This window comes from Salmo salar, chromosome 13, assembly GCF_965601325.2.
Source record: "Salmo salar chromosome 13, fSalSal1, whole genome shotgun sequence".
Lineage (NCBI taxonomy): Eukaryota > Metazoa > Chordata > Actinopteri > Salmoniformes > Salmonidae > Salmo > Salmo salar.
Window position 1 is genome coordinate 99,851,576 of NC_138303.1, and position 12,452 is coordinate 99,864,027.

A 12,452-nucleotide genomic window follows, 5' to 3' on the forward strand; every position below is an offset into this window, starting at 1 on the left:
TATTCACAGCCCTGAGTCAATACATGTTAGAATCACATTTTGGCAGCGATTACAGATGTCAGTCTTCCTGGGTAAGTCTCTAAGAGCTTTGCACACCTGGAGTACACAATATTTGCGCACATTATTATATGAACAATTCTTTAAACTCTGTCAAGTTGGTTGTTGCTCATTGCTACTGTAGACAACCATTTTCAAGTTTTGCCATAGATTTTCAAGCCGAATTAAGTCCAATCTAAATAGGCCACTTGGGTATATTTGGCCTTGTGTTTTAGGTTATTGTCCTGCTGAAAGATTAATTTGTCTGTTGGAAAGCAGACTGAACTAGGTTTTCCTCTAGGATTTTGCCTGTGCTTAGCTCTATTCCATTTCTTTTTAGCCTAAAAAACTCCATAGTCTTTGCCGATGACAAGCATACTCATAACATGATGCAATCACCACCACCCTTGAAAATATGAAGAGTTGATACTCAGTGATGTGTTGTGTTGGATTTGCCCCAAACATAACTTTTTGTATTCAGGACATAAAGATCATTTCTTTGCCACATTTTTGCAGTTTTAATTTAGTGCCTTATTGCAAACAGGATGCATGTTTTGGAATATTTTTATTCTATACAGGCTTGCTTCTTTTCACTCTGTCATTTAGGTTAGTATTGTGGAGTAACTACAACATTGTTGATCCATCCTCAGTTTTCTACTATCACAGCCATTAAACTCTGTAACTGTTTTAGTCAACATTGGCTTCATGGTGAAATTCCTGAGCGGTTTCCTTCCTCTCAGGCAACTGAGTTAGTAAAAGAAGCCTGCATCTTTGTAGTGAGTGGGTGTTTTGATACACCATCCAAAGTGTAATTAATAACTTCACCATGCTCAAAGGGATATTAAATGTCTGCTTTTTTATAAAAATTATTTTATTTACTAATAGGTGCCCTTCTTTGTGGGGCATTGGAAAACCTCCCTGGTCTTTGTGGCTGAACCTGTGTTTGAAATTCACCGCTCGACTGAGGGACCTTACAGATAATTTGTATGTGCAGGGTACAGAGATGAGGTAGTCATTCAAAAATCATGTTAAACACTTATTGTCCATGCAACTTATTATGTGACTTGCTTAAGCACATTTTTGCTGCCTAACTTTAGGCTTGCCGTAGCAAAGGGGTTGAATACTTATTGACTTAAGACATTTTAGCTTTTCATTTTTAATTCATTTGTAAACATTTCTAAAAACATAATTCCACTTTGACATTATATTGTGTGTAGGCCAGTGACACGAAATCTCAATTTAATCAATTTTAAATTCAGCCTGTAACACAACAAAATGTGGAAAAAGTCAAAAGGTTTGAATACTTTCTGAATGCACCGTACCTCAGAGCCATACAGTGCATTCGGAAAGTATTCAGACCCCTTCACTTTTTCCACATTTTGTTATGTTACAGCCTCTTGCTAAAGTTGATTAAATTGTTTATTTCCCTCATCATTCTCTCTTTGACTTGCCTAGTTAAATAAATGTTAAATAACAATAAATAAATACAAATCAATCTATACACAATACCCCATAATGCCAAAGCACAAACAGATTTTTTTAAAATGTTTGCAAATGTATAAAAAATATTGAACTGAAATATCACATTTACATAAGTATTCAGACCCTTTACTCAGTACTTTGGCAGCAATTACAGCTAAGTATTCTTGGGTATGACGCTACAAGCTTGGCACACCTTTATTTGGGGAGTTTCACTCACTCTTCTCTGCAAATCCTCTCAATTTCTGTCAGGTTGTATGGGGACCGTCACTGCATAGCTATTTTCAGGTCTCTCCAGAGATGTTCGATGGGGTTCAAGTCCGGGTTCTGGCTGGGCCACTCAAGGACATTCAGAGACTTGTCCTGAAGCCACTCCTGCGTTTTCTTGGCTGTATGCTTAGGGTCGTTTTCCAGTTGGAAGGTGAACCTTTGCCCCAGTCTGAGGTCCTGAGCGCTCTGGAGCAGGTTTTCATCGAGGATCTCTGTACTTTGCTCCGGTCATCTTTCCCTCAATCCTGACTAGTCGCCCAGTCCCTGCCGCTAAAAAACATCACAGCATGATGCTGCCATGCTTAACCGTAGGGATGGTATTGGCCAGGTGATGAGCGATGCCTGGTTTCCTCCAGACGTGACACTTAGCACTCAGGCCAAAGAGTTTAATCTTCATTTCATTAGACCAGAGAGTCTTGTTTCTCATGGTCTGAGAGTCCTTTAGGGGGCCTTTTGGCAAACTCCAAGTGGACTGTCATGTGCCTTTTACTGAGGAGTGGCTTCTGTCTGGCCACTCTACCATAATGGCCTGATTGGTGGAGTGCTGCAGGGATGGTTGTCCTTCTGGAAGGTTCTCCCATCTCCACAGAGGAACTCTGGAGCTCTGTCAGAGTGACCATTGGGTTTTTGGTCACCTCCCTGACCAAGGCCCTTCTCTCCCGACTGCTCAGTTTGGCTGGGCGGCCAGCTCTAGGAAGAGTCTTGGTGGTTCCTAACTTCTTACATTTAAGAGTGATGCAGGCCACTGTGTTCTTTGGCACCTTCAATGCTGCAGACATGTTTTGGTACCTTTCCCCAGATCTGTGCCTCGACACAATCCTGTCTCGGCACTCTACGGATAATTCCTTCGACCTCATGCCTTGGTTTTTGCTCTTAAAAAATATATATATATATATTTCACCTTTATTTAACCAGGTAGGCCAGTTGAGAAAAAGTTCTCATTTACAACTGCAACCTGGCCAAGATAAAGCAAAGCAGTGTGACAAAAACAACAACACAGAGTTACACAGGAGATAAACAAACATACAGTCACAATAGAAAAATCTGTATACAGTGTGTGCAAATTAAGTAAGGAGGTAACGCAATAAATAGGCCAATAGTGGCGAAGTAATTACAATTTAGCAATTTACACTGGAGTGATATATGTGCAGATGAGGATGTGCAAGTAGAAATACTGGTGTGCAAAAGAGCAGAAAAACAAAAACAATTATGGGGATGAGGTAGGTAGTTAGTTGGATGGGCTATTTACAGATGGGCTGTGTACAGCTGCAGCGATCGGTAAGCTGCTCTGACAGCTGACACTTAAAGTTAGTGAGGGAGATATAAGTGTCATGTCATCCCCCCTTCCCCCCCGGCGCTTGAGGGCGCCAGGTTGCCCTGCATCACGCACTCCTATCATCCATTACGCACACCTGCTTTCCCTCGTCATGCGCATCAGCAATATTGGACTCACCTGGACTCACTCATCACCTGTTATTACCTCCCCTATATTTGTCAGTTCCCCAGCTCTGTTCCCCGTTTCTGCATTGATTGTCTTTTGTTTGTGTTACCTGTTTGCTGACGCTGTTCCTGTCTCGTTCCATGTTCGTCATTTATTACATGTTTTACTCCCCATACCTGCTTCGTCTCTCCAGTGTCATTCCATGTGACAATAAGTCTCCAACTTCAGTGATTTTCGCAATTCGTTCCAGTCATTGGCAGCAGAGAACTGGAATGAAAGGTGGCCAAAGAAGGTGTTGGCTTTGGGGATGACCAGTGAAATATACCTGCTGGAGCGCGTGCTATGGGTGGGGGTTGCTATGGTGACCAGTGAGCTGTGACAAGGCGGAGCTTTAGTTAGCAAAGACTTATAGATGAGCTGGAGCCAGTGGGTTTGACAACGAATATGTAGCGAGGTCCAGCCATACAGGTTGAAGTGGTGCGTAGTATATGGGGCTTTGGTGACAAAACGGATGGCACTGTGATAGACAGCATCCAATTTGCTGAGTAGAGCGTTGGAGGTTATTTTGTAAATGACATCACCGAAGTCAAGTATAGGTGGGATAGTCAGTTATACAAGGGTATGTTTGGCAGCATGAGTGAAGGAAGCCGATTCTAGATTTAATTTTGGATTGGAGATGCTTAATTTGAGTCTGGAAGGAGAATTTACAGTCTAGCCAGACACGTAGGTATTTATAGTTGTCCACATATTCTAAGTCAGAACCATCCAGAGTAGTGATGCTAGTCGAGAAGGGCGGATGCGGGCAGCGATCGGTTGAAGAGCATGCATTTCGTCTTACTAGCGTTTAAGAGCAGTTGGAGGCCACAGAAGGAGTGTTGTATGGCGTTGAAGCTCGATTTGGAGGTTTTTAACAGTGTCCAAAGAAAGGCCAGATGTATACAAAATGCGTAGAGGTGGATCAAAGAATCACCCGCAGCAAGAGCGACATCACTGATTTATACAGAGAAAAGAGTCGGTCCGAGAATTGAACCCTGTGGCCCACCCATAGAGACTGCCAGAGGTCCGGACAACAGACCCTCCGATTTGACACACTGAACTCTATCTGAGAGGTAGTTAGTGAACCAGGCGAGGCAGTCATTAGAGAAACCAAGGCAGTTGAGTCTGCCAATAAGAATACGGTGATTGACAGAGTCGAAAGCCTTGGCCAGGTCGATGAAGACAGCTGCACAGTACTGTCTTTTATCAATGGCGGTTATGATATCGTTTAGGACCTTGAGCGTGGCAGAGGTGCACCCGTGACCAGCTCGGAAACCAGATTGCATAGCGGAGAAGGTACGGTGGGATTCTAAATGTTCGGTGATATGTTTGTTCACTTGGCTTTCGAAGACTTTAGAAAGAGGGCAGGATTGATAAAGGTCTGTAACAGTTTGAGTCTAGAGTGTCTCCTGTGGTGGTTAATTTTTTTACTATCAAATGAGGAGAGACGAACTTATCACACAAGTCAGAGTTATACTTAAACTAAATCTTTAATCACTTATTAATAAGGGAGCAGATCAATTCAACGCACACATATAAAGTGAATCGATTGAGTGCTCTACTATAATGATGGCTGGTCATGGCTGGTCGACGATTCACGCTCAGATGATTCGTTGAGAGCCCCGAGACAAAAGTACAAAGGTCTTTTAAAGCCAAGATACACCCCTTTCAACCTACATGACGAACAACAGATATATAGAATGGGTCACAAGGTTAAGATTTGTATGAAAGATACCTATAGTATATAGCAGACAGTATCTGCTGTGTCAACAGTTTCCATTGTGTAAAGACCAGCGTCTGGCCCCGTATAGAACAGAAACATTAACTCATGCTCTGGAATGCTCTTTTGGTTTTATCACCCAAAAGACATCGTAAATCTCCTGTCAGTGTTATCTCCCAGAGGCCCATCCTCAGTAGAACACCCACACAATAGTTAACAGAATACTATATTCTGTTGAATAAAACAACCATTTGATGCAATACAAGTATTATAACACAATCTTGCAATTTTCCACCATACTCCCCCTTTGAAGAGGGAGATGACCGCGGCATCTTTACATTCTTTAGGAATCTCAGACGATATGAAAGAGAGGTTGAACAGACTAGTAATAGGGGTTGCAACAATGGCGGCAGATAATTTTAGGAAGAGCGGGTCCAGATTGTTTAGCCCAGCTGATTTGTAGGGAACATCAGCTGTCTGGATTTGGGTGAAGGAGAAGCGCGGGGGGGGGGGTCTTGGGCCAGTTGCTGTGGGGGGTGCAGAGCTGTTGGCCGGGGTTGGGGTAGCCAGGTGGAAAGCGTGGCCAACCGTAGAGAAATGCTTATTGAAATTCTTGATTATCGTGGATTTATCAGTGGTGACAGTGTTTCCTAGTCTCAGTGCAGTGGGCAGCTGGGAGGAGGTACTCTTATTCTCCATGGACTTTTACAGTGTCCCAAACCTTTTTGGAATTAGTGCGGCAGGATGCAAATTTCTGTTTGAAAAAGCTGGCCTTTGCTTTCCTAACTGACCGTGTGTATTGGTTCCTGACTTCCCTGAAAAGTTGCATATCGTAGGGACTATTCGATGCTAGTGCAGTACGCCACAGGGTGTTTTTGTGCTGGTCAAGGGCAGTCAAGTCAGGAGAGAACCAAGGGCTATATCTGTTCTTAGTTCTACATTTTTTGAAAGGGGCATACTTATTTAAGATGGTGAGGAAAGCACTTTAACGTGCACTGTCAATGGTGGGACCTTACATAGACAGGTGTGTGCCTTTCCAAATCATGTCCAATCAATTGAATTTACCTCAGGTGGACTCCAGTCAAGTTCTAGAAACATCTCAAGGATAATCAATAGAAACAGGATTCACCTGAGCTCAATTATCGAGTCTCATAGCAAAGGGTCTGAATACTTACGTAAATAAGGTATTTCATTTATTTTTTTTGTAATAAATTTGCATTATGGAGTATTGTATGTAGATTGATAAGGAAAAAAATGTATTTAAACCATTTTAGAATAAGGCTGTAAAGTAGCAAAATGTGGAAAAGGTAAAGGGGTCTGATGAATACTTTCCGAATGTACTGTATATTTAGATACTGTTTGTCTCTGATTTACCTGAACTGTACACAGGCTATTGGAATTTAGGGCCTTTAATTGGTATATAAAATGCTCCATCCACACTAGTCTCATCTACCACTCGGCTCTACACATCCAAAGCTAAGGCAAGTAGATCTCTATTATTTCCCCAATAAAAAACATTTTGGAAATCAACAAATCATGTTCAAATCATATGTAAAAGGCCATTCAAAATGTAAGCTATCAGCCATCATACACTAAGAGAAAAGGTGCTATCTAGAACTTAAAAGGGTTCGTCAGCTGTCCCCATAGAATAACCTTTGTTGGTTCCACGTAGAACCCTTTTTGTAAGGGAGCCATGAAGTATAGTGTGCTATAGATACCAAGGGATTTACCTGGGGCAGCTATATGTCAGGTGAGCAGAAGAGCAGCTCTCTCTCCAGGGGCGGCTAGATGAGAGAGGACTGTATGCTGGTCAAAGAGATGTTAGGGATGCTTCAGGCTTCATGTGTTAGTCTGCCCAGTGCAGAATATGCCCAGATACACCAGACATATCTCTTCATTGAGATAAAGTGATCTGGCTAAACGTATTAAAAAGAAGGAAACCCTCAAATGTCATTAATGAGCACAGTGTAGGCACTGCATTTTTTTGAAAAGTGAAATAATCTTTTAGATTTGATCAGTTTGTATGATAATGCTTTGGTCTCAGTCAGAGCTGTAACACTTGGCCACAGAGCACTCTACACTTGAATCACCAATGTGGACAGTGCAGACTTTAAATAAAATGAGTAGGTCATGTGGTTACTCTGAGATTCCATGAAATGCGGTGAATGGTCTAAGATATTTCTTCTTTGTTTGATGTAGTCTACTATGTTATATGAAGTTACCATTAGTTTACAGTATATGCAACTGTGATTCATACTGTGAGTCAGAGTTTATTTTGTTAATGTATAATTCCCTTTTTTGTGATTTGACATTAAGGGTTACGGGTCAAGTATCTTAGAGAGTATAAAAGAAGCCTGATCACCGAAAGGTTCAAAGGTCTCAAATTAACACAAAGATGAGCAAGGCACATTTGATTGGTAACTTGATTCAATTTTACAATTGATTGGTGACTGATCTGATTTGACAATTGATTGGTTAGTGATCCAGTTTTAGATATTGGTCTGTGTATTGATTTCCTTCTTTGCAGGTTATGTCACACTGGCTTTTGCGGTACACCTTGTTCAGAGCATTTCGGCAAGGAATAAGGGATGTCTCTTAAAAATGCAGGATGTGGCATGGAATGATATCAGACCAAAATATAACATGGATGTAAGTCAGATTTCTAAAATAATATTTATTAGATTTTATTAATTATCTTGTTGATACTGTATATGATCTGCACACTGCATGCACCCTGAGGTTTGAAACACCTAAGTGCTCTCTTTCACAGGCAATGTGGAAAACTAACTGTAGTGGGAAACCGATGCAAAATAACAAGGTAAGCACTTAATACATTCCATTTGACTTGATTTAGACTAAACTATGTTGTTTGTTCAATGATAAACAGCACCATATTATACATTTCATTTCACTCTGCAACGAATCCAGACTGAGTGCATTTTCAAATGGTCTCGTTTCCTGAAATGGTCTCCTTGCCCGAGCGATGAAAAAAATGTTATGGAGGAATTGAGGGACAACGATATGGAGAAATTTAGGATGATACAATGTAGATTGGCATATTCTGCAAAGGCAAGTATTTTCATAATCTATCTGTCATATTTTCCATATGTGTCTATCATTGTTGTTATTGTGACAAACAGTAATAGTAAGGTGTTTGCTGTCAGATTAAGTGTTGTTTGATTGTGTGCTTGATTTTCACAGGTTCCAGAGTGTGAGCATCTGAAGGACAATCAGAGGCAGCCAAATCAAAATGACACATATCTGTGCAAGTTCTTGCAATGCTGGCAAATTTTTATATCTGCAAACCTAATTGATTGATTTTTTTATGGCCACATTTAAAACCAACTGCAGAAGAGCTGTTTGGTATTGTTTTTAAATAAAATATGAATGAACACTCTAATAGTTTATCATGCATTTTCTGTAAAATGACCTGTCGGAATACTTCAATTTCACCAAAGAAGGCTATGTGATGGCTTATTTTCAGATTCAATTTTTCAGATTCCATTTGTGCTTTTAAATGTCTCATTTATGTTTTTTAAACACTTTATTAATAAACTTGCATTTGAGAAACACTGCAATACAGTCTTTTGATTTAGCTACACAAGACAATATGGGGTGGGGGGATTCATTCATTCATTAATTTATTCCCAATTGACACACAAGGGCATATTTTGTACTATACCAATCATTTATCAGACATTTTTCAATATTTTGTTGATTCATTTATTTGCAATAGAATAGAGACTGAGAGGCGTAACTTTATTAACTATATTGAGAGAAGTACTGTAATTATCTCAGGGAACTATAATCCCACAGAACAAACAATTCTCTTATATCCGGTCTATCGGACATATTGCAGTGTAACAATATGTGTTCATGCTTTGAAAACATTGAAGAACAACTACAGGAATACTCGGCCTCTCGTTTCAAATTCAGTCTACGATACGGGTATCTACATTTTATAGAAAGTATTACTTGATGTACGCCATAGTCTAAAACATGCCTGTGGGTAGTAAAAAGGGAAGCGTTATATTCTCAGATTTTAGAGCATTGGGGCTGTATTCGAATCACATCCCACACGTGGTACGTTACCATAAGAAACACAGAGAATTCTACGCTGTGACAGCCGTGGGAAATTGTTTCCACACCTACAATGTAAGTGCCTATTATGTTGGTAAATGTAATGCTAAAGCTAGCTATTTACTTATCACATATACTTCACGTCAGTGGCACTCATAATACATTGCCTTTGCATGATGCAGGTTCGGCGTTATGGATGGGCCAGGTCCATCCTACCACACCAGCTTCTTGCCCTTTCAAATAAAATATTGATAATTTATTTGACCGAGAAGCGCACAGACAGACGGACAGACGCATCAATCTCAGTTAAAGCGTCAGAGCGAGCGAAATAGCATCCCTCTTGTCTCAGTATATGTAAGACCATGCATTTGATGCTGTCTGAACCAAAGAGTATTGAATGTCATACTATTTCTGGCCAGACAGCATCAGCTCCTTGGCATACAAATCAAACTTTATTTGTCACCTGCGCGGAATGTTTGGACCTTACCGTGAAATGCTTACTTACAAGCCCTTAACCAACAGTGCAGTTCAAGAAAGTTAAGAGAATATTTACCAAATAAACTAAAGTAAAAAATAATAAAAAGAAACACAATAAAGTATCAATACAGGGCATGTTTCTTGTTTAGCCATGCAGTCGTGGGTGAACAGGGAGTACAGGAGGGGACTAAGCACACACCCCTGAGGGGCCCCAGTGTTGAGGATCAGTGTAGCAGATGTGTTGTTGCCTACCCTTACAACCATGCTGTTGTGAGCCATGACCAGCCTTTCAAAGTACTTCATTTGCTACCGATGTGAGTGCTACGGGGCGGTAATCATTTAGGCAGGTTACCTTCGCTTCCTTGGGCACAGGGACTATTGTGGTCTGCTTGAAACATGTAGGTATTACAGACTCGGTCAGGGACAGGTTGAAAATGTCAGTGAAGATACTTGCAAGTTGGTCGCACATTCTTTGAGTACACGTCTTGGTAATCCGTCTGGCCCTGCGGCTTTGTGAATGTTGACCTGTTTAAAGGTCTTGCTCACTTTGGCTACCGAGAGTGTTATCACATGGTCATCCAGAACATCTGGTGCTCTCATGCATGCGTCAGTGTTGCTTGCCTCGAAGCGAGCATAGAAGGCATTTAGCTCGCCTGGTAGGCTCTCGTCACTGGGCAGCTCGCGGCTGGGTTTTGCTTTGTAGTCCATAATAGTTTAAGCCCTACCCCATCCGACGAGCGCCAGAGCCGGTGTAGTAGGATTCAATCTTAATCCTGTATTGACTCTTTGCTTGTTTGATGGTTCAACTGAGGGCATAGTGGGATTGCTTATAAGCGTCTGGATTAGTGTCTCGCTCCTTGATAGCGACAGCTCTAGCCTTTAGCTCGATGCAGATGTTGCCTGTAATCCATGGCTTCTGGTTGGGATATGTACGTACAGTCACAGTGGGGACGACGTCGTCGATGCACTTATTGATGAAGCCGATGACTGAGGTGGTATACTCCTCAATGCCATTTGATGACTACCGGAACATATTCCAGTCTGTGCTAGCAAAACAGTCCTGTAGCGTAGCATCCGCATCATCTGACCACTTCCTTATTGAGTGAGTCACTGGTACTTCCTGATTTAATTTTTGCAGGGTGCTGTTTTGCTCACCCGGATGCTTTCTCCGGTGACATAGTTTCTGCAGATGAAGAGGCGAAGCTAGAGAGCTCACTCTTGCCAAAATCTATCCTAAATAAGCCCAATGCTTTTCAATGGGTAAAATATGGAGACTGCCTTCCCGCCTTTGGGACAAAGACTACCATTGTTAAGGCTGAGACAAGAGCATCTTATCATTTATATACAGGTCTCTAGATTCAGCCTCTTGCGAATTGTAAAGGAAAGTTGGCGTGTGCACAGTGGATGCTGAATTCAGTATTCCCTAAAGTAAATTGTTTCGCCAAAATTATGTAATTACACCTGTCTAAATAAAATAATTCAAAATACTTCATGAGGTAGCATGACTTAGCCACAGAGGATCATTAATAGCTGTGATTTGAAACAATCCACAAGTGTGTAGGCCTATGCCTCTTTGGGAAGCCTGCAATTTGGGTAGTAAATGTGACAACGGGTTTAGTTGACTGAGTTGCGGCTGTCAGTGATAAGCATCTAAAATATGTGTGAAGACGCTGCCCTGCCTCACACAGGAAGCGGCGCAGGTCCTAATCCAGGCACTTGTCATCTACCGTCTGGATTACTGCAACTCGCTGTTGGCTGGGCTCCCTGCCTGTGCCATCAAACCCCTACAACTCATCCAGAACGCCACAGCCCGTCTGGTGTTCAACCTTCCCAAGTTCTCTCACGTCACCCCGCTCCTCCGCTCTCTCCACTGGCTTCCTGTTGAAGCTCGCATCTGCTACAAGACCATGGTGCTTGCCTACGGAGCTGTGAAGGGAACGGCACCTCCGTACCTTCAGGCTCTGATCAGGCCCTACACCCAAACAAGGGCACTGCGTTCATCCACCTCTGGCCTCTACCTCTGAGGAAGCACAGTTCCCGCTCAGCCCAGTCAAAACTGTTCGCTGCTCTGGCACCGCAATGGTGGAACAAGCTCCCTCACGACGCCAGGACAGCGGAGTCAATCACCACCTTCCGGAGACACCTGAAACCTCACCTCTTTAAGGAATACCTAGGATAGGATAAAGTAATCCTTCTACCCCCCCCCCCCCCCCTTAAAAGATTTAGATGCACTACTGTAAAGTGGTTGTTCCACTGGATATCATAAGGTGAATCCACCAATTTGTAAGTCGCTCTGGATAAGAGCGTCTGCTAAATGACTTAAATGTAAATGTAAATGTAAAGATAATATGTCTTGAGTATAAAATGTTGCAACATTAAGGGGAAGGGTGTGTGACAAAGATATGGCGCTTATCTCTCCAGAAAGCATGAACTCAGCGCTCCAGAATGTACTCAATGTCTCCTACCAATTCTTGCGCATTGTTTGTTTTATTGTGTGAATTGTTTTCCCTTTTTTACACATTTGCAAAAAATTCTAAACCTGTTTTGCTTTGTCATTATGGGGTATTGTGTGTAGATTGAGGAAAAAAAACTATTTAATCAATTTTAGAATAAGGCTGTAACATAACATAATGTGGAAATAGTCAAGGGGTGTGAATACTTTCCAAATGCACTGTATAGACACACCGATGTGTTTTAATCAAATCAACTATATTCACTGAGCTTGTCTGATGCTTTAAGCACACTATTTGATTATATACAGTTGAAGTCGGAAGTTTACATACACTAAGGTTGGAGTCATTAAAACTCGTTTTTTTAACCACTCCATAAATTTCTAGTTAACAAACTATAGTTTTGGCAAGTCGGTTAGGACATCTACTTTGCACTAGCGGTACTGTGACAACAATTTTGGAC

At 41.6% G+C, this 12,452-nt stretch overlaps 1 protein-coding gene across 1 annotated transcript in view; it reads left to right on the forward strand.

Annotated features, from left to right (window-relative positions):
* The first annotated feature begins 8,981 nt into the window (after positions 1 to 8,981).
* LOC106568368 (WD repeat-containing protein 36-like) overlaps positions 8,982 to 12,452 on the forward strand; it is a 34,194-nt gene continuing 30,723 nt past the window's right edge. The window contains exon 1 of the mRNA XM_014138661.3: positions 8,982 to 9,137. Within this exon, the coding sequence (XP_013994136.1) occupies positions 8,982 to 9,137 (156 nt within the window). The remainder of the gene's footprint in view (positions 9,138 to 12,452) is intronic.